Source organism: Myotis myotis, unplaced genomic scaffold (assembly GCF_014108235.1).
Source record: "Myotis myotis isolate mMyoMyo1 unplaced genomic scaffold, mMyoMyo1.p scaffold_m19_p_10, whole genome shotgun sequence".
Taxonomy (NCBI): domain Eukaryota; kingdom Metazoa; phylum Chordata; class Mammalia; order Chiroptera; family Vespertilionidae; genus Myotis; species Myotis myotis.
The window spans coordinates 1,897,492-1,915,013 of record NW_023416314.1 but is presented as its reverse complement, the minus strand read 5'-3'; the positions used below and the strand labels follow the sequence as shown (position 1 = coordinate 1,915,013).

The window sequence follows — 17,522 nt, the reverse complement described above, 5'->3', positions numbered from 1 at the left end:
CTGACCAGGAGGGGGTGTCAGGGAGGAGGCTGGTTGGATTCAGACAAGGGCACTGAGGGATGCTGGGAAGGAGAGCAGTCAGTGTCTGAGTTCTGGGAAGCATAGAGTGGGGGTAGAACACTGGCGTGGGGACTGCCGCAGGGGCTATGTTGCTGCTCCCCCCGGGGCTGTGGCTGTGACAGGGTCTCTGTAGATGTGATTAGGGTGTCTTATTGGTGCAGGGTGGGCCCTTGGTCCAATATGGCCGTTGTCCTTACGAGGAGAGGAGAGACCCCACAGAGGAAGGACGGTATGAAGGCACAGCGAGAAGGCTGCGTGCGGTGGAGACGCCGAGTCGCTGGGAGCCCGAGGACGAGGGGCCCGGGCTGCCCTGGAGCTGCCGAGCTCGGCCCTGCTGACACCCGGGGGATTGCTAGCCCCCCAGAGCCGGGAGGGAATGAGTTCTGTTCTCTAAGCTGGTGGCTCTTTGTTACAGTGGCCCTAGGACAGTGGTCGACAAACTGCGGCTCGGCAAACCGCGGCTCGCGAGCCACATGTGGCTCTTTGGCCCCTTGAGTGTGGCTCTTCCACAAAATACCGACTTCTGCGCATGGGCCATGAAGTTTCAATTGCACTGTACGTGTGCGCCCGCACGTGGTATTTTGTGGAAGAGCCACACTCAAGGGGCCAAAGAGCCACATATGGCTCGCGAGCTGCGGTTTGCCGACCACGGCCCTAGGACACCAGCACCAGGTTCCAGCGCGTGACAGAGGTTGTCTGTGCGGAGTGCGCGGGAGGACAGGCCACAGCCTCTCCTCCGTGGAACTGGGGGGCAGCCTAAGGTGGGGGGTCATATGGGCTCTGCTCTCTCCGCTCTGCGAGGAGCTCACCCCCTTCCACTCCCAGCCCCACGGACAGGCTGGCCGCGGGAAAGGTGCACGAGTGTGCAGGGCCCCCTCCCCCGCCCAGGGTAGGCGCTCGGCGGGCTCAGTAACCACTGAACGACAGGGAGCAGCGGCAGGCGGGGGCTGAGCCGCACCAGCGGGGACATTTCCTGCAGAATCTTCACTTTGCCGGTCTTGCAACTCTGGAGACAGAAGGAGCCCAGATGGAAGCGACTTTGAGAGCCCTCGCCCACCCCAGCACCACCTCAGCGACCTGGGGCCCTGGGCACGGGTTCCACGTGGCACTTCTCCGAGAACCAGCTCCGGAACCCAACTCCCACCGGACCCCGGGCCCCTGCAGCTCTGGGTTGGTGTCTGACACCAAGAGTCATCGATCCCCGGGAAGACAATGCTTCGCTCCCAAGGCCGTGAGCACCTGCGATCACCCTCCCCGTCTCCTCGCCAGACGCCATTCGCGCCTTTCCAGGCTGGGTGCCCTCGCCATGCTTCCTCCTCATCCTGGAATGGAGTGACCCTTGCCCCTGTTGGCCCTTGTTGTCCGAATCCTTCAAGTCCCACTGGCGGCTCTACATTTGTGGAGCTTCTCTTGACCCCCAAGTTAAAAAGTTGTTTACTCCATCCGATTCTCTTTGTACCCCCTTCTTCATAGTGTTTGCAGGCACTTGCTGCCTCGCACATTTGAGTTGTTTTGGGCATATGTGTATCTCCTCTTTAAGATTCTAAATTCCCTGAGAACAGCAGCTTCACTCTACTCCTCGCTAGGTCTGCAGCACCTGAAACCAGTGGTGCTGCTTGTTGGCACGTATTTGGTGCCAAGTACAGCGGTGGCTGCTGCTAATGCCCCATTTAGCCCTCACCGACGATCAGAGACTGTCAGGCGGAACCTGGGGCTTACAGAGACTGTGCTTCAGGACCCGCGGCTACCCAGGGCAGGGCTTGGATTTGAACCCAGGTCCCCCTGGATCTAAAGTCCCTGCTCTGGAGCCAGGGATCCTACAGGCCTACTTAGTGAGCGCGTGAGATCCTGCCAGTGACCGCTGGAAACCGTGGGGTCACTGCGCGGGCGTGCCCAGGCGGAGGCCAATCACGGAAACTCGGTGTGACGCTAGGGTGCCCTTTACAGTGCATGCCTCTCTGACAGAGTATTTACTTCCTTCTTTTCACTTGGCCAGAGGGGGGCCAAGGCCAGTTTGCCTCCCGAGAGGCCATTCGAGGTGCCATCTGACAAGGGGAACTACTGGCCAACGCTCTCCCGCGTGTGGTGGGAGCTTCGAGGCTGGTCTCGAAGTCAGCCTTGCAATGGCAGGCCCTCCTGCGCTCGGCCCTGCACGTGGGCGCGGGGAGGGTGGTGGTGGGTTGTTGGGGATGGACTGAATGGCTTTCCCTGGCAACCCCATTGGTGACTCACATGCTGGATCCTGAAGATCCCTCCCCACCTACCTCTGCCCTTTCAACTGAGGCCAGAGGTAGGGGGAGGGGGAAGGTTGAGGGAGAGTGAAGGGGGAAGAGGCCCACAGGCAGGGGAGGATGTGCAGGGGGAGGGGCTGCGGGCGAAGTCCCTGGAGCAGGGGGCCTGTGCGAGTGCCGTGGAAGGCAGCACGGCAGTGCCCAGAGGCCAGGAGCCCACATGCCCATCCCGCCAGCACTGCCCCATTGTCACAGAAGCATCGGTGGCAGCGGGGGCTGTGTGGGCTCATTCAGGCTGCAGGAGAAGGGCAGCCAGGCCCCCACCCCTGTCAGAGGCCTGCCAGGCTCAGCCAGCACAGGGCCTGCCTCAGGCCTTGGAGCCTGGCCCTGCCTCCTCCACTCCTGCTGGCTTCGGGGTGGTCCAGAGGCCCCCAGCATGGGAAGGCGGGAGAAGCCGATCACCTCAGCCTGTAAGTCAGGCACAGGCATATTTAGAGGATGTGTGCGAAGAGGGGGGCTGGGCTGGAGGGGGTGTTGGTGACAGAGCAAAGGTGTGAGGGAGGCAGCCCAAGGTGCAGTCTGTGTGAGGGTTTGGAGCTCCGATGTGCTGAGGGCGTGTGAGGCCCAGAGGGTCCTGCGAGGGGCGGGCGGGGAGCTGGGTGCAGAGGGACCCAGCGCCTCTGTGTCGTGTGAGTGAGGGGAGGGGAGCGGGGAAGCATGTCCGCAGGGGTGTGAGAGCTGGAGCGGACACAGGAAAGGGGTGTGTGCATCACGGTGGGCGGCACTGAAATGAGGACAAGGAGGAGGAGAGGGACCGAGGTGCAGATTTGCCCCTAAGTGAGAGGGTCTGACACTCCCGTGGGAAGAGGGGGCCAGAGATGAATACCTCTGTGAGTGTGTGTGTGAGTGTGTGAGTGTGTGTGACTGTGAGTGTGAGTGTGAATGAGTGTGAGTGAGTGTGTGTGTGTGAGTGAGTGAGTGTGTGTGAGTGTGTGTGACTGAGTGTGAATGTGAGTGAGTGTGTGTGTTTATGAGTGTGAGTGTGAGTGAATGAGTGTGTGAGTGTGTGTGACTGTGAGTGTGAATGAGTGTGAGTGTGTGTGTTTATGAGTGTGAGTGAGTGTGAGTAAATGTGTGTGAGTGTGTGAGTGTGTATGTGCCTGAGTGTTTATGAATGTGAGTGAGTGTATGAGAGTGAGTGTGTGTGAGTGAGTGTGAGTGAATGAGTGTGTGAGTGTGTGTGTGTGAGTGGTGTGCATGTGTGTGTGATTGCCCACGCGCATGATGCTGCCCTGATTTATAAAATGTGTTTTCTCCGAACACCTCAGCATATTTTACAGCTGCTGCCTGGTTGGGAAAGTGAGGACAGAATGGAAAAATTCAGGCCCTGAGGGCCCCATGCCGTGGGGGACAGCTGCTGTGGACTGGGTGTCCTCACGCACAGTCCGCCCCCAGACCCCTGGACCACCTGTCCCCTGGACCCCACATCCCCTCACCTCCATAGAGAAACCACGGACCACAGAGCCATGGCCACACCAGGTCAGTGGAAATCCCAAACTTGGAGAAAAGCAGCAAAGACCCTCCCTCCCAAAGTCCGAGCATTTGGGCTCATCTCTCCTGCTGACAGTGGGGAGATAAGGATCTCATATCAAGGAAGGTTCCAGAAGCATCTGCTACTCCTCATTCTCACACAGCAGAATCAGCCAGGCTCTCCCTGGCCGAGGGTTGACAATGATTGCCTGGTTTTATCAAGGACCGAGTGCTTCTTGATGGTGTGAGGGGAGTGGCTCCTGCTGCCCCAGCCCCAACCCTCCAGCCCCCAGATCCCAGCATGGACCGCCGCTGACTTCCCCATCTGCGGAGCTGAGAGCGGGTTTTGGCGAGCGATAAAGAAGCTGTGATTCTTATAGGAGGGCGCCCTGGGAGAGGCCAACAGACACCCCCCACCAGGCCCTGCTCCCAGCAGCCTCTCCTGCGCCTACCCTGGGGCCTGCATTAAGAATAACAAAACTGGCGGCCACATCTTGGTTGGCCTCCTGGGTGCCAGGTACCACCTGGTTGCTTTACACCTGCCATCAGACTTCAGTCTTAACAAAGAGCATGCCAGGGAAGTGCCCGTAGGATTCCTTCTGTATGTCAGGAAGACGAAGAACAGAGAGGCCGGCAAACTCATCAAGGCCACAGGAGCCCAGATTCACACGGGGTCGGTCAGACTCTAAAAGTCAGCCTATCCCACTGTCTTCTATGACCTGCAGTCCATACCCTGACCTACAGCCCATGGGCACTGTCGTTATGGCAGGATCCCTGGTCCTTATGGCAGGATTCTTGGTCCTCATGGCAGGATTCCTGGGTCCTTATGGCAGGATTCCTGGTCCTCATGGCAGGATTCTTGGTCCTCGTGGCAGAATTCCCGGGTCCTTATGGCAGGATTCCTGGTCCTTATGGCAGGATTCCTGGGTCCTTATGGCAGGATTCCTGGTCCTCATGGCAGGATTCTTGGTCCTCATGGCAGAATTCCCGGGTCCTTATGGCAGGATTCCTGGTCCTTATGGCAGGATTCCTGGGTTCTTATGGCAGGATTCCTGGTCCTTATGGCAGGATTCCTGGTCCTTATGGCAGGATTCCCGGGTCCTTATGGCAGGATTCCTGGTCCTCATGGCAGGATTCCTGGTCCTTATGGCAGGATTCCCGGGTCTTTATGGCAGGATTCTTGGTCCTCATGGCAGGATTCCTGGGTCCTTATGGCAGGATTCCTGGTCCTCATGGCAGGATTCTTGGTCCTCATGGCAGAATTCCCGGGTCCTTATGGCAGGATTCCTGGGTCCTTATGGCAGGATTCCTGGTCCTCATGGCAGGATTCTTGGTCCTCATGGCAGGATTCCTGGTCCTTATGGCAGGATTCCTGGTCCTTATGGCAGGATTCCCGGGTTCTTATGGCAGGATACCTGGTCCTTATGGCAGGATTCCTGGTCCTTATGGCAGGATTCCCGGGTCCTTATGGCAGGATTCCTGGTCCTCATGGCAGGATTCTTGGTCCTCATGGCAGAATTCCCGGGTCCTTATGGCAGGATTCCTGGGTCCTTATGGCAGGATTCCTGGTCCTCATGGCAGGATTCTTGGTCCTCATGGCAGAATTCCCGGGCCCTTATGGCAGGATTCCTGGTCCTTATGGCAGGATTCCCGGGTTCTTATGGCAGGATACCTGGTCCTTATGGCAGGATTCCTGGTCCTTATGGCAGGATTCCCAGGTCCTTATGGCAGGATTCCTGGTCTTTATGGCAGAATATCCGGGTCCTTATAGCAGGATTCCTGGGTCCTTATAGCAGGATTCCTGGGCCTTTAAGGTAGGATTCCCGGGTCCTTATGGCAGGATTCCTGGGTCTTTATGGCAGGATTCCTGGGTCCTTATGGCAGGATTCCTGGTCTTTATGGCAGGATTCCCGTGTCCTTATGGCAGGATTCCCGGGTCTTTATGGCAGGATTCCTGGGTCCTTATGGCAGGATTCCTGGTCCTTATAGCAGGATTCCCGGGTCCTTATGGCAGGATTCCTGGTCCTTAAGGCAGGATTCCCGGGTCCATATGGCAGGATTCCCGGGTCCTTATGGCAGGATTCCTGGGTCTTTATGGCAGGATTCCTGGGTCCTTATGGCAGGATTCCTGGTCTTTATGGCAGGATTTCCGGGTCCTTATAGCAGGATTCCTGGGTCCTTATAGCAGGATTCCTGGGTCTTTAAGGCAGGATTCCTGGGTCCTTATGGCAGGGTACCTGGTCCTTATGGCAGGATACCTGGTCCTTATGGCAGGATCCCTTGCCCTTATGGCAGGATTCCTGGTTGTTATGGAAGGATTCCTGGGGCCGTATGGCAGGATTCCTGGTTGTTATGGAAGGATTCCCGGGGCCCGTTATGCTGACTCCTGGGAGTGTGCAGAGGTAGATCACACATAGGAATGTGTGTCTGTGACAACAGGTACAGGCATATACTGGGGTGCCACGGCCGGCAAGATGGGCTCTGTGCCTGGGGCCTAGAAGCCACTGATGCAGCACCAAATTGCAATGTGTTTTAATGCTTCCAGCTTTTCTGGCACACCTCCCATTTCTGCCCTCAGTTCCCATGCTGTTCACCCCGATGTTATGGGTTGGGGGGCCTGATGAACCTCTCGCACAGGGAGGGCACTTCAGAGCCTGGATCTGAAGTCAGGACCCAGGTTTTCTCCTACCTTGTATATACGGTGTCCTCCTTCCTAAGTCACAGGTTACACTCAAGCAGGTGTAAGTCACGTAACAAAAATGAAGTGCTCAATGTGACTATTCAGATAGAATTGCCAACCTGCAGATGAAAGTCAATGAGAAATCCCACGTCCCATGAGCACATCAGGAACGTATCGGGACTAGCCCGTGGTGAGCGGGGCCTTTCGGGGTCAGGCCCCTGCTTTTTTTTTTTTTTTTAAAATATATTTTATTGATTTTTTACAGAGAGAAGGGAGAGAGATAGAGAGTTAGAAACATCGATGAGAGAGAAACATCGATCAGCTGCCTCCTGCACATCTCCCACTGGGGATGTGCCTGCAACCCAGGTACATGCCCTTGACCGGAATCGAACCTGGGACCTTTCAGTCCGCAGGCCGATGCTCTATCCACTGAGCCAAACCGGTTTTGGCAAGGCCCCTGCTTTTAATGCTTCCCCCCCACCTTGATTTTTAGAGAGAGTGGAAGAGAGAGGGAAAGACAGAGAGAAACATCGATGTGAAAGAAACACATCAATTGGTTGCCCCTGACCAGGGCCTGGGCTGGGGAGGAACCTGCAACTGAGGTATGTGCCCTTGACTGGAATCGAACCTGGGACCCTTCAGTCCGCAGGCCGATGCTCTATCCACTGAGCCAAAGCGGCTAGGGCATGTCAGTGCTTTTGAATCCCCATCCAAGTGTCCCAGCCCAGATCCGACTAGGAATCCTCCGGCCTCCCCTTCACACACGGACCAATGGAAACCACGAGGGGGCAGGTGGGTGCAGAGATGGGCCCTGGCCGTGCCCAGGGTGCCAGGAGGGCCCGGGGGCAGGACTCACTCTTGACGGTGAGGAACATGGACTTGCTGATGTCGGTGCCCACACCGTTGCTGGCCTGGCAGAGGTAGTAGCCCATGTCCTCCTCCAGGACGTGGCGGATCAGCAGCGAGCTGTTGGCCAGGACCTGGATGCGGCCGGTGAGGGGCACCGGGTGGTACTGCTGGGGGCTCCCGCTCCCTGGAAGGAGGCAGAGGTCAGAAGAGCTGCTGTCTGGGCTGGGGGTGAGCTGGGTGGATGGGAGTGTCCCAGGGAGTGCCCGCTGCCTTTCTCCTGAAAATCCAAGGCCATTGTGTGGCATGCCCACACCGCTCCTGTTTCCTGGGCCACAGGAGGGACCCTCACAGAGCTGGGCCTGCCGGCTCGGAGTGAGGAGGTGGAGTTGGCATGCCCAGGTGGCACTGAGCTTGTGTGGGGTGAATTCCTCAGAGAGGAAGAAAGAGTTGTCTTCAGGCCACTTGGCAACAGGCAAAGGGAAGACTGAGCCGTCAGATGGCAGTTTCCTGGTCCTGGGCAGCCACTCCTGGGAAGGAGGCCCGCCATCCTCCAAGGAGGACTTTGGACGCCACCCCCTCCCAGGGTCAACCCTAGACATGGTCTAGGTAAGAGGTTGGCGTGGGGCTTAGTCAGATACGAAATGCATCCTTGGCGTGAAGTTGGGCTCCAAGATCCCAGATCCCAGAATAACTGGTGAGGAGCAGGGGCTGATGGGGCTTGGAGACCCCAGAGCAGAGGGTGGGGGCATGTGGAAGTGGGGAGCACAGAGTGCCCTGAGTTCTAGGGCTGGAGGGGACAAAAGGACATTTGGAGTCAGCATGATAGCTGTTGCCAGCCCACAGGCCCCTGGATGCCCTCCAGACTGGGTGTAGCCTAGGGTCCCCATGGGGCTCAGAACCCAGGGCTCCCACCCCGGCCTAGGGATGCGTGGGAACCAGGCCTGAGTCTCCCCAGCGTCCTCCCTCCCTCTCCCTGGCTACTCAGAGTCGCTGGTTGGCCAGGGGCTTACCCTTGGCGTGCTTCCACATGACCTTGGGTGGGGGGTAGCCGTCCACCGAGCAGTTGAGCACACCAGCTTTGCCGTAGATGCCGTCCTGGTTGTTGGGCTGCACCACGAACCGAGGGGGTACTGCAGAAGGAGGGAAGGCGGGAGAAACCGATCACCTCAGTCTCTGATAGGCCCCCGGGGCCAGCACCTGCCATTCAATGTCAGTCCCACTGGACTGTTCTAAACCGGAGCTCCCGAGAGCTCCTGCTGGGGCCGGTGGGAGCTGGGGGCTCTGAGCTCCAGCTCTGACTTTGCCAGCGGCTAACTGGGCAAGCGTCTCCCCAGGCCAGGCCTCGGTGTCCTGGCCTGGAAAGTAGGAGGTCTGAACCTATTGATCTTCAAGGCATCTGCCAGAGCCAACCTTCCCTAAGCCTGGGATTTAAACCTGGGCCGAGAGACTTCGAGCAGCAGACAGAGCTGGACTCCCGCTCCCCCCGCCCCCACCGGCCTGTCCCCACGCACCGCGCACGACGAGCTGGCGCTCCCGGCTCACGGTGGCTGCCGCGTTGCTGGCGATGCACGTGTAGTTGCCGTTGTGCTTGAGAGAGACGCTGGAGATCTGCAGGGAGCTCATGAACTCCTTGCTCTCGATGGTCACGCCGGAGCCTGAGATGATCACCTGCCCGTCCTTCCTCCAGGTGATGCGGATGGGCATGTCCCCCGAGGACACCACGCAGGGGATGTAGAGCAGCTGGCCGATGGAGGCAGGGGGGAACTCGAAGGGCTGGATCAGAGGGGGCACTGGAAGGGAAGGGGACGCTGCTGTCAGCCCCCGGTCCCAGCCCAGCCAGGCGCACGCCTCCCCTGCCTCCCCCTCGGGCTCCTCCCCACCCCAGCACGGGGCCTGTCTGGAGCCTGAGCTGCGGTGGGGGGATCCTCCTTTTTCAGCTCTGGCTGGAGCATCAGCCATTATCTCTATGACAACTCAATGAGGCCACAGCAACTTCCCTGGCAAGTGGGGGCAGAAGGGAGAGGAGGAGACTTCCTTTCTGGGGTTCCATGATTACAGGCTGGTTCTCCCAGGAGCCGCTCCACCTTGCTGGGAGCCTGCTCTCTGCCCCAGGCCCACCCCGAGCGGGAAGGAGTGGCTTCCTGTGCACGCCTCAGATGATCCCACTCCCCGGGAAGTGGCCGGGTGGCCGTGGTCACACCTTGGCAGCCCTGTGGATGCTGAGAAAGGCCTTGGTCCAGAGAGGTGCCATTTAGGAGGGATGTTGTCTGCATGACCTATCAGGCCAGAGCCATACCCCTCAGCAGGGCCCTTACCTTCCCAATGTCATCTCCCACCTCACCCTTCACTCCATCACCAGCGCCCACAGCCCCACGCCGCAGCCCGCGCCGGGGGCGCCTGAGCGAACACAGCTGGGCATTTGTCCTCTTCACCCCCCACCATGTGTGGTCAGCCCAGTGGCTGCTGACCCATCTCATTCCTGACCCGCCCATGTCCAGGTCCTACGTCCGTCAGGTGTTCTGGGACTCTGGCCACTTCCTGGACCTCTCCACCCCTAGCTATGGCTGCCTCTGCTCTTCTGCTTGGAGCCTCCCCAGCATTCTGGGTGGCTTGCTGGGTCTTGGATATCCAGACAGATTTTTCTGGAACCCTGACTCTAGTAATGGCCAAGTGCCCCTTGCTCAGACGCCGAGAGGGTCCTCTGTGGGGCTCTGCTGAGCCACCCACCCTCTGTTTCTTTGTTTCTCTGTGTTTTTTGTTTTTGTTTTTGTTTTGTTTTGGTGCCTAGATGAGATCTAGGCCCCTGGCCTCCTTGGGCTTTTTGGTGGAATCATGGCAGAGCCCAGATCTGCCACCCAGTTTATTTCCTGAGCCCAGAAGTCCAGTCCTTCCCACCAAGGCCCACAGCTGGAGCCCGGCAGGCCTCCCGGAAAACCCGGCCTCATCCTCCCAGACCTGCCACCTCTGCTGGGAAGCCTGGTCCCGCACAGCCCTGCGGCCCGGTCCGCACCTCGATCACGGGGCACCGAGGCAGCCTTTGCATGACCCCTTCCCTGGGCGTCTGGGGGCTCCGCCAGGGCAGTAACTAGGCAAATTATAAGAGTCCAACTCATGTTTGGCAGGTGAGAACAGTGAATGAAAGAACGTCTGTCGGTCATGCCCTGGGCTGGTCCTAAATGGTTACCTGTGAGGTGGGCAAGGGGTGGTGAGAGCACAGGAGGGTTCATCCAGAAAAGGAGGGGGCTCTGTGCTGCTCCTCAAGGGGCTGGTTTTGCTAGGGTTCGGGAGCTCCTCCCGTGGCCCCTCCAGAGCCGGCTCCTGTGGGTGAAGAGCCTCTGGACAGGGAGCTGCAGCAGCGAGGGCTGCGGGGCAGGGGCGGGGGGCGGGGAGGGCAGCGGGCGGGGGCTGCTGCCGGGCCTGCCGAGCCTGCAGGGCTGTGCTCCGGGGAAGGGTGGTCCCGCGAACATTTCCGTGGAGCACAGGGCAGATGCAGACGATGGATGGGAATTAGGCAGGAAGCCTGAGCTCAGGCAAGAAAGAGGAAAACGGTCTCTCTCAGTAAGAAGGGATTTAGATAACGGAACAAGTTTCCAAGGCAGGTTAATTCACTAATTAACTGAGTCATCTAATATTGATGAAACGCCTGCTCTGCGTGGGGTTCGTCTCCGTGTGGGCGTGGGGAGGCGGGCACACGCTCACAACACAGGCAGACGCCCCGGGAGCGTGGCCGACGCTGTGAGTGTTGGACAAGCACCGTCCGAACACGGAGGTGCTGGACTCAGAGCAGAGTGCCCTCTAGCTGGGTGACTGCAGCTTCATGGGGGAGGCGGCGTGGGGACTGTGAGGGAGCACGCACGCTTTGAAGTGTGTGTGTGTGTGTGTGTGTGTGTGTGTGTGAGAGAGAGAGAGAGAGAGACACCGCTAAGAGGCAGAAGCCAATGGGTTACCAAGTGGAACATTGCGGCTCCTGGACAGACCACCGAGGGAGGGTTGCCAACACCCCTGGGGAGTCAGACGTTCCCCGGGGCTGGCTAGAGCCTCCGCTGACCTGTGGGGGCAGGTGGCCAGACGCCGAGACCCAGGCAGGCTCCTGCCCCACTCCCTGCTGTGGGCTGGTGGGGAGCGAGGCTGTGGGGGGTCAGGGTCCCCTTTGGGAGGAATGTGAGCAGAGCTCCGCACAGAATCCCTGGCTCGGGGATGGCCCTCGGAGAGCCTGCAGGTGGGGGCACCCTGCCCGAAGGGGAACACAGAGGGGTCCTGGCTCCTCGCTGTTCGCTGAATACTAGGGGAGCGCGGGGGGTGGGGGGACCGAGGAGCAGGGGTGGGGCCTGCGGGCAGCTGCCTGGGTGGGCTGCTTTCTCATCTGAGTCGGCAGCGCCTTCCTCAGCGCTCAGTGGGGACACGGCTGGTTGAACGTGTCCATTTCCCCCCTGGGAGAGCGTCCCCAGCAGCCAGGGCCCTGACTCCTCCGTGGTGATGGCCGGGGGCTCTGCAGGGCCGACCGCAGCCCGAATGGGGGCCACGCCACCAGGGACTTCTCTCCGAAGCCCTGCTCTGGCTACAGTCCTCTTGGCAAGAGGGCAACTCGGTCAGTGTTGAGGGAGGCAGGGCCAGGACAGGTGCTGGCACAGTGAGGCGGCTGCGAGGCCACTGCAAGACTCACAGCCCTGCCTGGGAGCGCGGCAGAGGGGGCAGGTGACCGCCAGCCCGGCCCGTGGACACTCTGTCTTCATCCCTCTGAGACGAGGCCTTTGGCAGAGGATGGGCGCTGGCGAGTTGGAGCGTCTCCTTCCTGCAGCAGGGATGTGGGGCAAGACCTTGCCTGGGAGCCAGGCCAGATTGTGCTCTACACCGTGACCTGGGCAGGTCGCCCCCTCACCACCTGCTCTCCCCCGAGCCTCGGCGCCCCCATCTGCAAAGTGGGGGTGGGGCCAGGTCATCTCTGAAGCCCCAAGGCTGGTTTTGCAGCCGTAGCAAGTCTAGTGTTTTAGGAGAAATAACTTCTTCTCAGGGAGGCCTCCCCTGCCGCCCGTGTAAGATTGCACACGGCTCACTCCACCCTCCATACTCTCCCTCCCACTCCGTTTTCATGTCGCTCCCCCCAGAGGGGCTTCCTGAGGGCAGGGCTTGTGTGCCTGCGCACAGCACAGGGCCCGAGTGCCCGGAGTAGGGCATGGCCAGCGTCGCTGAGGGAATGGCACCGTCGGCATCTGAGTCCTGTCTGGCCACTAGGATGATGCTGCCCATCGGCGTGCCACTCACTAGGGTGGAAGGGGCAGCCGGCCAGGGGCTGGGCTGAGCAGCGGGGGAAGGCTGCGTGTGGGTGGGGAGTGCGGGCATCGCGAATGAGGGTGAGTACGTGTGTGAATGTGCGTGTCTCTCCCGTTTGCTCTCCACAGGACGTGGCGCCCTCCCCGTCTGGCCTCGTGAGCTGGGCGGAAAGTCTCTCATGCTCTTGCTTTGGCTCCAGCGGCCCCGAGAGGCCCAGCTGTGGGATGGAGACGAGGCACCCGGTGGCAGCCCTGCCTCCTGAGTGAATGAACATCCGGCCGTGTGCCCGGGGAGGCTTTTATGCTACATCATTTTTCAGCTACAGGGCGCCCTAAAGACACCAAACCCAGGTTGGATCCATGTGCCCTCCTCTTAGCATCCTGCCAACGATCTCTTTGGATGCCCAGACACAAACACTCGCCTCTCTGCAGCCTGGCTCGCCTCTGCCAGTCACTGCCCCACGTACCACAGTCCGGGAGGCCCTCAAAGCATCCTCGCCTTCTCTCCCCTCCACCCCTCCACCTGGCTGGGCCACAGCTGCCTCACCCGGGCAATTCCTCATATGGCATCACCTGCAGTTGCCGTTTGTGGCTCAGGAATTTGCCTCACAGGAGGACATGGACAGAGGAAACATTTGTGTACATGTAACTGCCAGCACGTACGATGGACATGTATGTGCAGGTGCGGACAGGTTGCATGTACCTGCATATGGTGTGTGCCAATGTGTACGTGTATTGCTTTCATGCACACAGGTCTCTGCACACGTGTGTGCATGCATGTGCATGCAAATATTGTGTGCTCTGCTCTTGGCTCAGTGTTTCAAAATTCATCAGAAGACAAGCAGTCCCAGAAGAAATGGAGTCAGCACTCGTTTTTCCAAATCCTGGAGAAGCATGGGCTTTGCCCTGCCCTGTGCACAGCCCTGACCCCCGCCCCCGCCCCCGCCCCCCGAGAGAGATGCGGGGCTTCCAGCTGGTCTTGAGCTTCTAGCACCCTGCCCGCCTGCACCTGGCCCTTCCCACACTCGGGGTTTCGGCTCTGGTCCTGGGGGAGGGGCGCCTGTCCCAGCCAGGCAGTAGGGGTGGGGTCTGGTTGCCCTGGCCCGTCCCTTTCTACCTCAGCCAGTGCCCCCTCCACACCCCGCACATCCTCTGCCTCCTCTCTGAGGAGCTTGGGGAGCAGCACAGCAGCTAATCAGGAGCGCCTCCTAATCAGTCCTGACAGCTTCTTTGCAAAAGTGCATTCTAATGAGATGGGAAGGGGGGAAGGGGAGAGGGGGGCGCGGAGGGCCCGAGCTTTGGGAATGGCAGGGGCACAGGGCCTCGGAGCTCCTCACACTGTGCTGCTTCTTGGCCTGGAGAGGAAACAGGTGAAAACCCTGCCGGGGCTGTTTTCAGCCGTGGAGGGTGGGATGTGGGAGTGTGGGCACAGGCCCTGGTATGCCTGCCACATCCCTGCCGCAGGAAAGTCACGCAGCCTGGGTGCTGGTGTGCGGGCTCTGCCTCTAGGAACACACACACACACACACCACACACGCACACACACACGCACACACGCACACGCACGCACCCTGCCGGGCTGGGAGACCCTGTCACTCAGCACCGCACTATCTCAACAGGCCCAGCGAGCCGCTCAGACGGAAGGCATCAGATTCAATTCATTAGGACTGATCGCTCCCTGAGTGGGGATGAATAATTGATGAGCAGCAGCTTTCAGAATGTTCCGCATGCTCCGCCACTCACTGGAGGCCTGTTCTTTTTTTGTTGTTGTTTTTCTTTTTAAGCCAACAAACCAGGCCACATGCTCACTGGTGCGGGCGGTCTAAGGGAGCAGAGGTTAGATGTTCTAATATGTGATGTTTACACCGGGAACTCTCGGTCTCCTGCTTGTAATGGGAATGGATCCAGGAGGCCCGTGATACCGGGAGGGGCCACCGAACGGGGCTGTGGCCTGTGGGTCGGAGGTTCCTGCCAGCACCAGGCCCCTGGGCTGGGCAGAGGCCTCAGGCCGAGAAGGTGGCCGCGGTGGCCCGCAGCCTGGCTGAGAAGCAGGAAGGCAGACGCCATATGGGCCCCCGGGCCTGAGGGGGCCACAGGACGCCCAGTTCTCGGGGCTCAAGGGAAGGCTTCCCAGAAAGTCACCCTAAGCCAGACGGCTGTCTAGCGTCAGCTCAAGAAACACACACCGTCTAGCGCTGTGACAGGGGCGGGTGCACAAGGAGGCATGTGACAAGCTCCGGTGTGCCAACGAGGGCGACTGGTGACAAGGAGCCCAGGAGAGAAGCACCGACCCCGCCTTCCGCCCACGTTCAGCGCCGCGCGCCGCCCCCAGGTGCATGCACCTGCTCGCCCACTGCGGGCTCGGGGCCAAACCAAAGGCAGCGTCCACCTCCCCACTCGTCCTTCTCCCAGACCTCCCTCTTCCTGCCACAGGCCTTCATTCCACCTGCGTCAGGAGCTGGGGCCCCTCTGGGGTCCCCTGTGCCAGCGACCTTCCCCCAGGGCCCAGGCCAGCTTTCTTCTGGAGTATGTGTCCCCGCCGCCGGGGCGACGCCGATGTCCAGGTGTCCTTCCGGGCCCTGTCTCTCCTCCTTCCTCCTCAGGCTGTCCCGGGAGCTTTCCTCCTCCCGGCCTGCCCTGCCCCAGCCCTCGGTCCCTCTGGGTTAAGGAGAGGCTGCCTGGCTTTCCCTGACCTCTTCCCAGCCATGCCTGGTGGGTCCTACCTCCCCATCCTGCTCCCGAGCAGCCAGGCTCCCGCCCAGACAGTCCCCAGGCCTGCGGCTTTCAGGAGTGGATGTGGGAGGGAGCTTCACACACATGCACAGCCCAGAACCAGGAGCATCCCTCATTTCTTCATGCAGCCATTTATTCGCGCATTGGTATTCACTCACTCATTCATTTCATCCATGGACAGTTACTCAGAGGCTCCCAGGTACCAGGCCGGGGGCCGAGCTCCAGGAGGTGCTTCCTAGGCCTCAAGCGGCATCAGCAGGTCCGGAACCAGCCAGTCTGTACCCCAGAAGGGAGCCTGGGACCCAGCGCATACTCCCTGCACCCCGCCTCCTGCTGCCTGCAGGCTCCTGGCTCTCGCCCCCCGCCCCTCGCCGCCTCCTGCCAGCCTCTGGTGCGCCCTGCCTTCCATGCTGACGTCCAGGGGCCTACAGAGCCTGCCATCTCTGTCCTGGCCTCTCTCCCTGGCTCCTCTGGGGTCAGTGCTGTCTTGCCCTGCAGCCCATGGGGCAAACCTGAATGCAGAGGTCCCCGTGGCCTTGTGTCCCCACAGGCGCCCACCCTGCCCTGCCCCTCAGACACCCTGTGGAGCCCTGTCCCCGTGGTGTCCCACCCGCTCCGATGCAGAGGCCACGGCCCCTGTGGCCGGCCGTACGGCTGGGCGGCGGGCCTACCTTTGACGGCCACGTGGACGCTCTGGCTGATGGAGAGCTGCGGCTGGATGAGGACGCTGCACAGGTACTCGCCCTCGTCCATGCCCTTCTGCACGTCCGTCAGCTTGAGCGTGCCGTTCTCGAACACCACCTGGCGGTGGTTGTCCGGCAGCAGCAGCGCGTCCTTGTACCACTTGATGGAGTAGTAGGGGTAGCCGATGACCCTGCAGTTGATGAGGGTGTCCCGCCCGGCGACGGCCGTGATGTTCCTCATCGCCCGGATGCTGGGGGGCCCTGGCGGGTCAGGAGGGAGGAGAGGAGGGGCGGGCGGTGGTCAGCCAGGGGCAGCCGCTGCCTGGGTGCTGTCCTCAGTGCTGGGCTCTGAGACCACCAGGGGGCGGAAACTGCTGGTGGGGAGGGGAGGGTGGCCTTCATCTGGAGGCAGAGCCTGGAACTGGGGGCCCCACGGTCTCTCCAGGACTCAGTTACTGGCTTCAAATAGTTGCAAACAGACAGGCGTCCATTCCTGCCCAGGCACGAGCCCATCCCCGAGGGAGGGCACAGGAGGGCGCTGAGCCTCTCCGAGAAGGGCAGGCTTGGGGGGCGAGTCCTCATTTCTGAGGCGATGAAGATTTGGGGTTAAAATGGAAATGTGGACATGCTCATTTTCATTCAATTTGCCATAATGCTAGCTAGAGGGCAGTAGGGAGGTCCTCATTGGATGAACTGATCATTTTCTTTCCACAGGTAAATGCGCTTGGTCACGTGATGGCCCTGTGGGGGTGCTCTGGTCACATGGGGAGGGAGTGTCGGCACTGGTCAGCGGGGCAGATGGTCCTGTGGGGTGCGAGGGGCTCGGAGGCACCGTGCAGGGGGTGTGGACGGGCATAAGAGGCTCCAGGCTCAGGCTCCCCACCCAGGAGGCGAGGAGCTGCCCCCCGGACCCTCCCAGGACCTGTGGCTCCGTCCTTTGCAGATTCAGAGGGAAGGGCAGGGCGGCCAAATGGAGGGCATGCTCTTCACGTGGGGTTGGAGACCTGCTTGGCAAGGTGACTTAGCATGATCCTCCCGCCCCTCCCCTCCCCACGGCAGCCACCAGCACCCCTGGTCCAGAGCCCCCCTCTTCCCTTGGGCCTCCTCTGTGCTTGGGTCAGAGGTCACTGGTAGGGTCAGATGAGGGCCAATCTGACGTCACAGGCTGCAAAGGGCTCCAGAGGAGATTTCTCATCGCAGTGACTTGGAGAACTGAGACTTGGGGAACCTGAGGACTCCGCCCCTTGGAGCTGCCTGTCGTGGGGTGACCCTGCCCAGCCGGAGCCTCCTACTTTTGATGGCTAGAGCCTTGGGGGTAGTGAGGAGACAGACAGAGGATTGGGAAGAGAGGATGCTACGGCTCCTGCTGCTCACACCTCCTGGAGCATTTGGGGGACGCTCTGTGGGGGTGCACTGGGAACACAGCTTCGGTGGACACCCCTGTCAAAGATCAAGCCTGGCCCCTCTGCTCCTTCCCTGGCCTGTC

At 60.4% G+C, this 17,522-nt stretch overlaps 1 protein-coding gene across 1 annotated transcript in view; it reads right to left on the bottom strand.

Moving 5' to 3' along the window:
- LOC118664101 (Down syndrome cell adhesion molecule-like protein 1) overlaps positions 1-17,522 on the bottom strand; it is a 94,730-nt gene that overhangs the window by 62,906 nt on the left and 14,302 nt on the right. Inside the window, exons 7-10 of the mRNA XM_036323973.1 lie at positions 16,025-16,297; positions 8,862-9,140; positions 8,361-8,480; positions 7,358-7,534 (exon numbers count right to left, since the gene is read on the bottom strand). Coding sequence (XP_036179866.1) covers positions 7,358-7,534; positions 8,361-8,480; positions 8,862-9,140; positions 16,025-16,297 — 849 coding nt within the window. The remainder of the gene's footprint in view (positions 1-7,357; positions 7,535-8,360; positions 8,481-8,861; positions 9,141-16,024; positions 16,298-17,522) is intronic.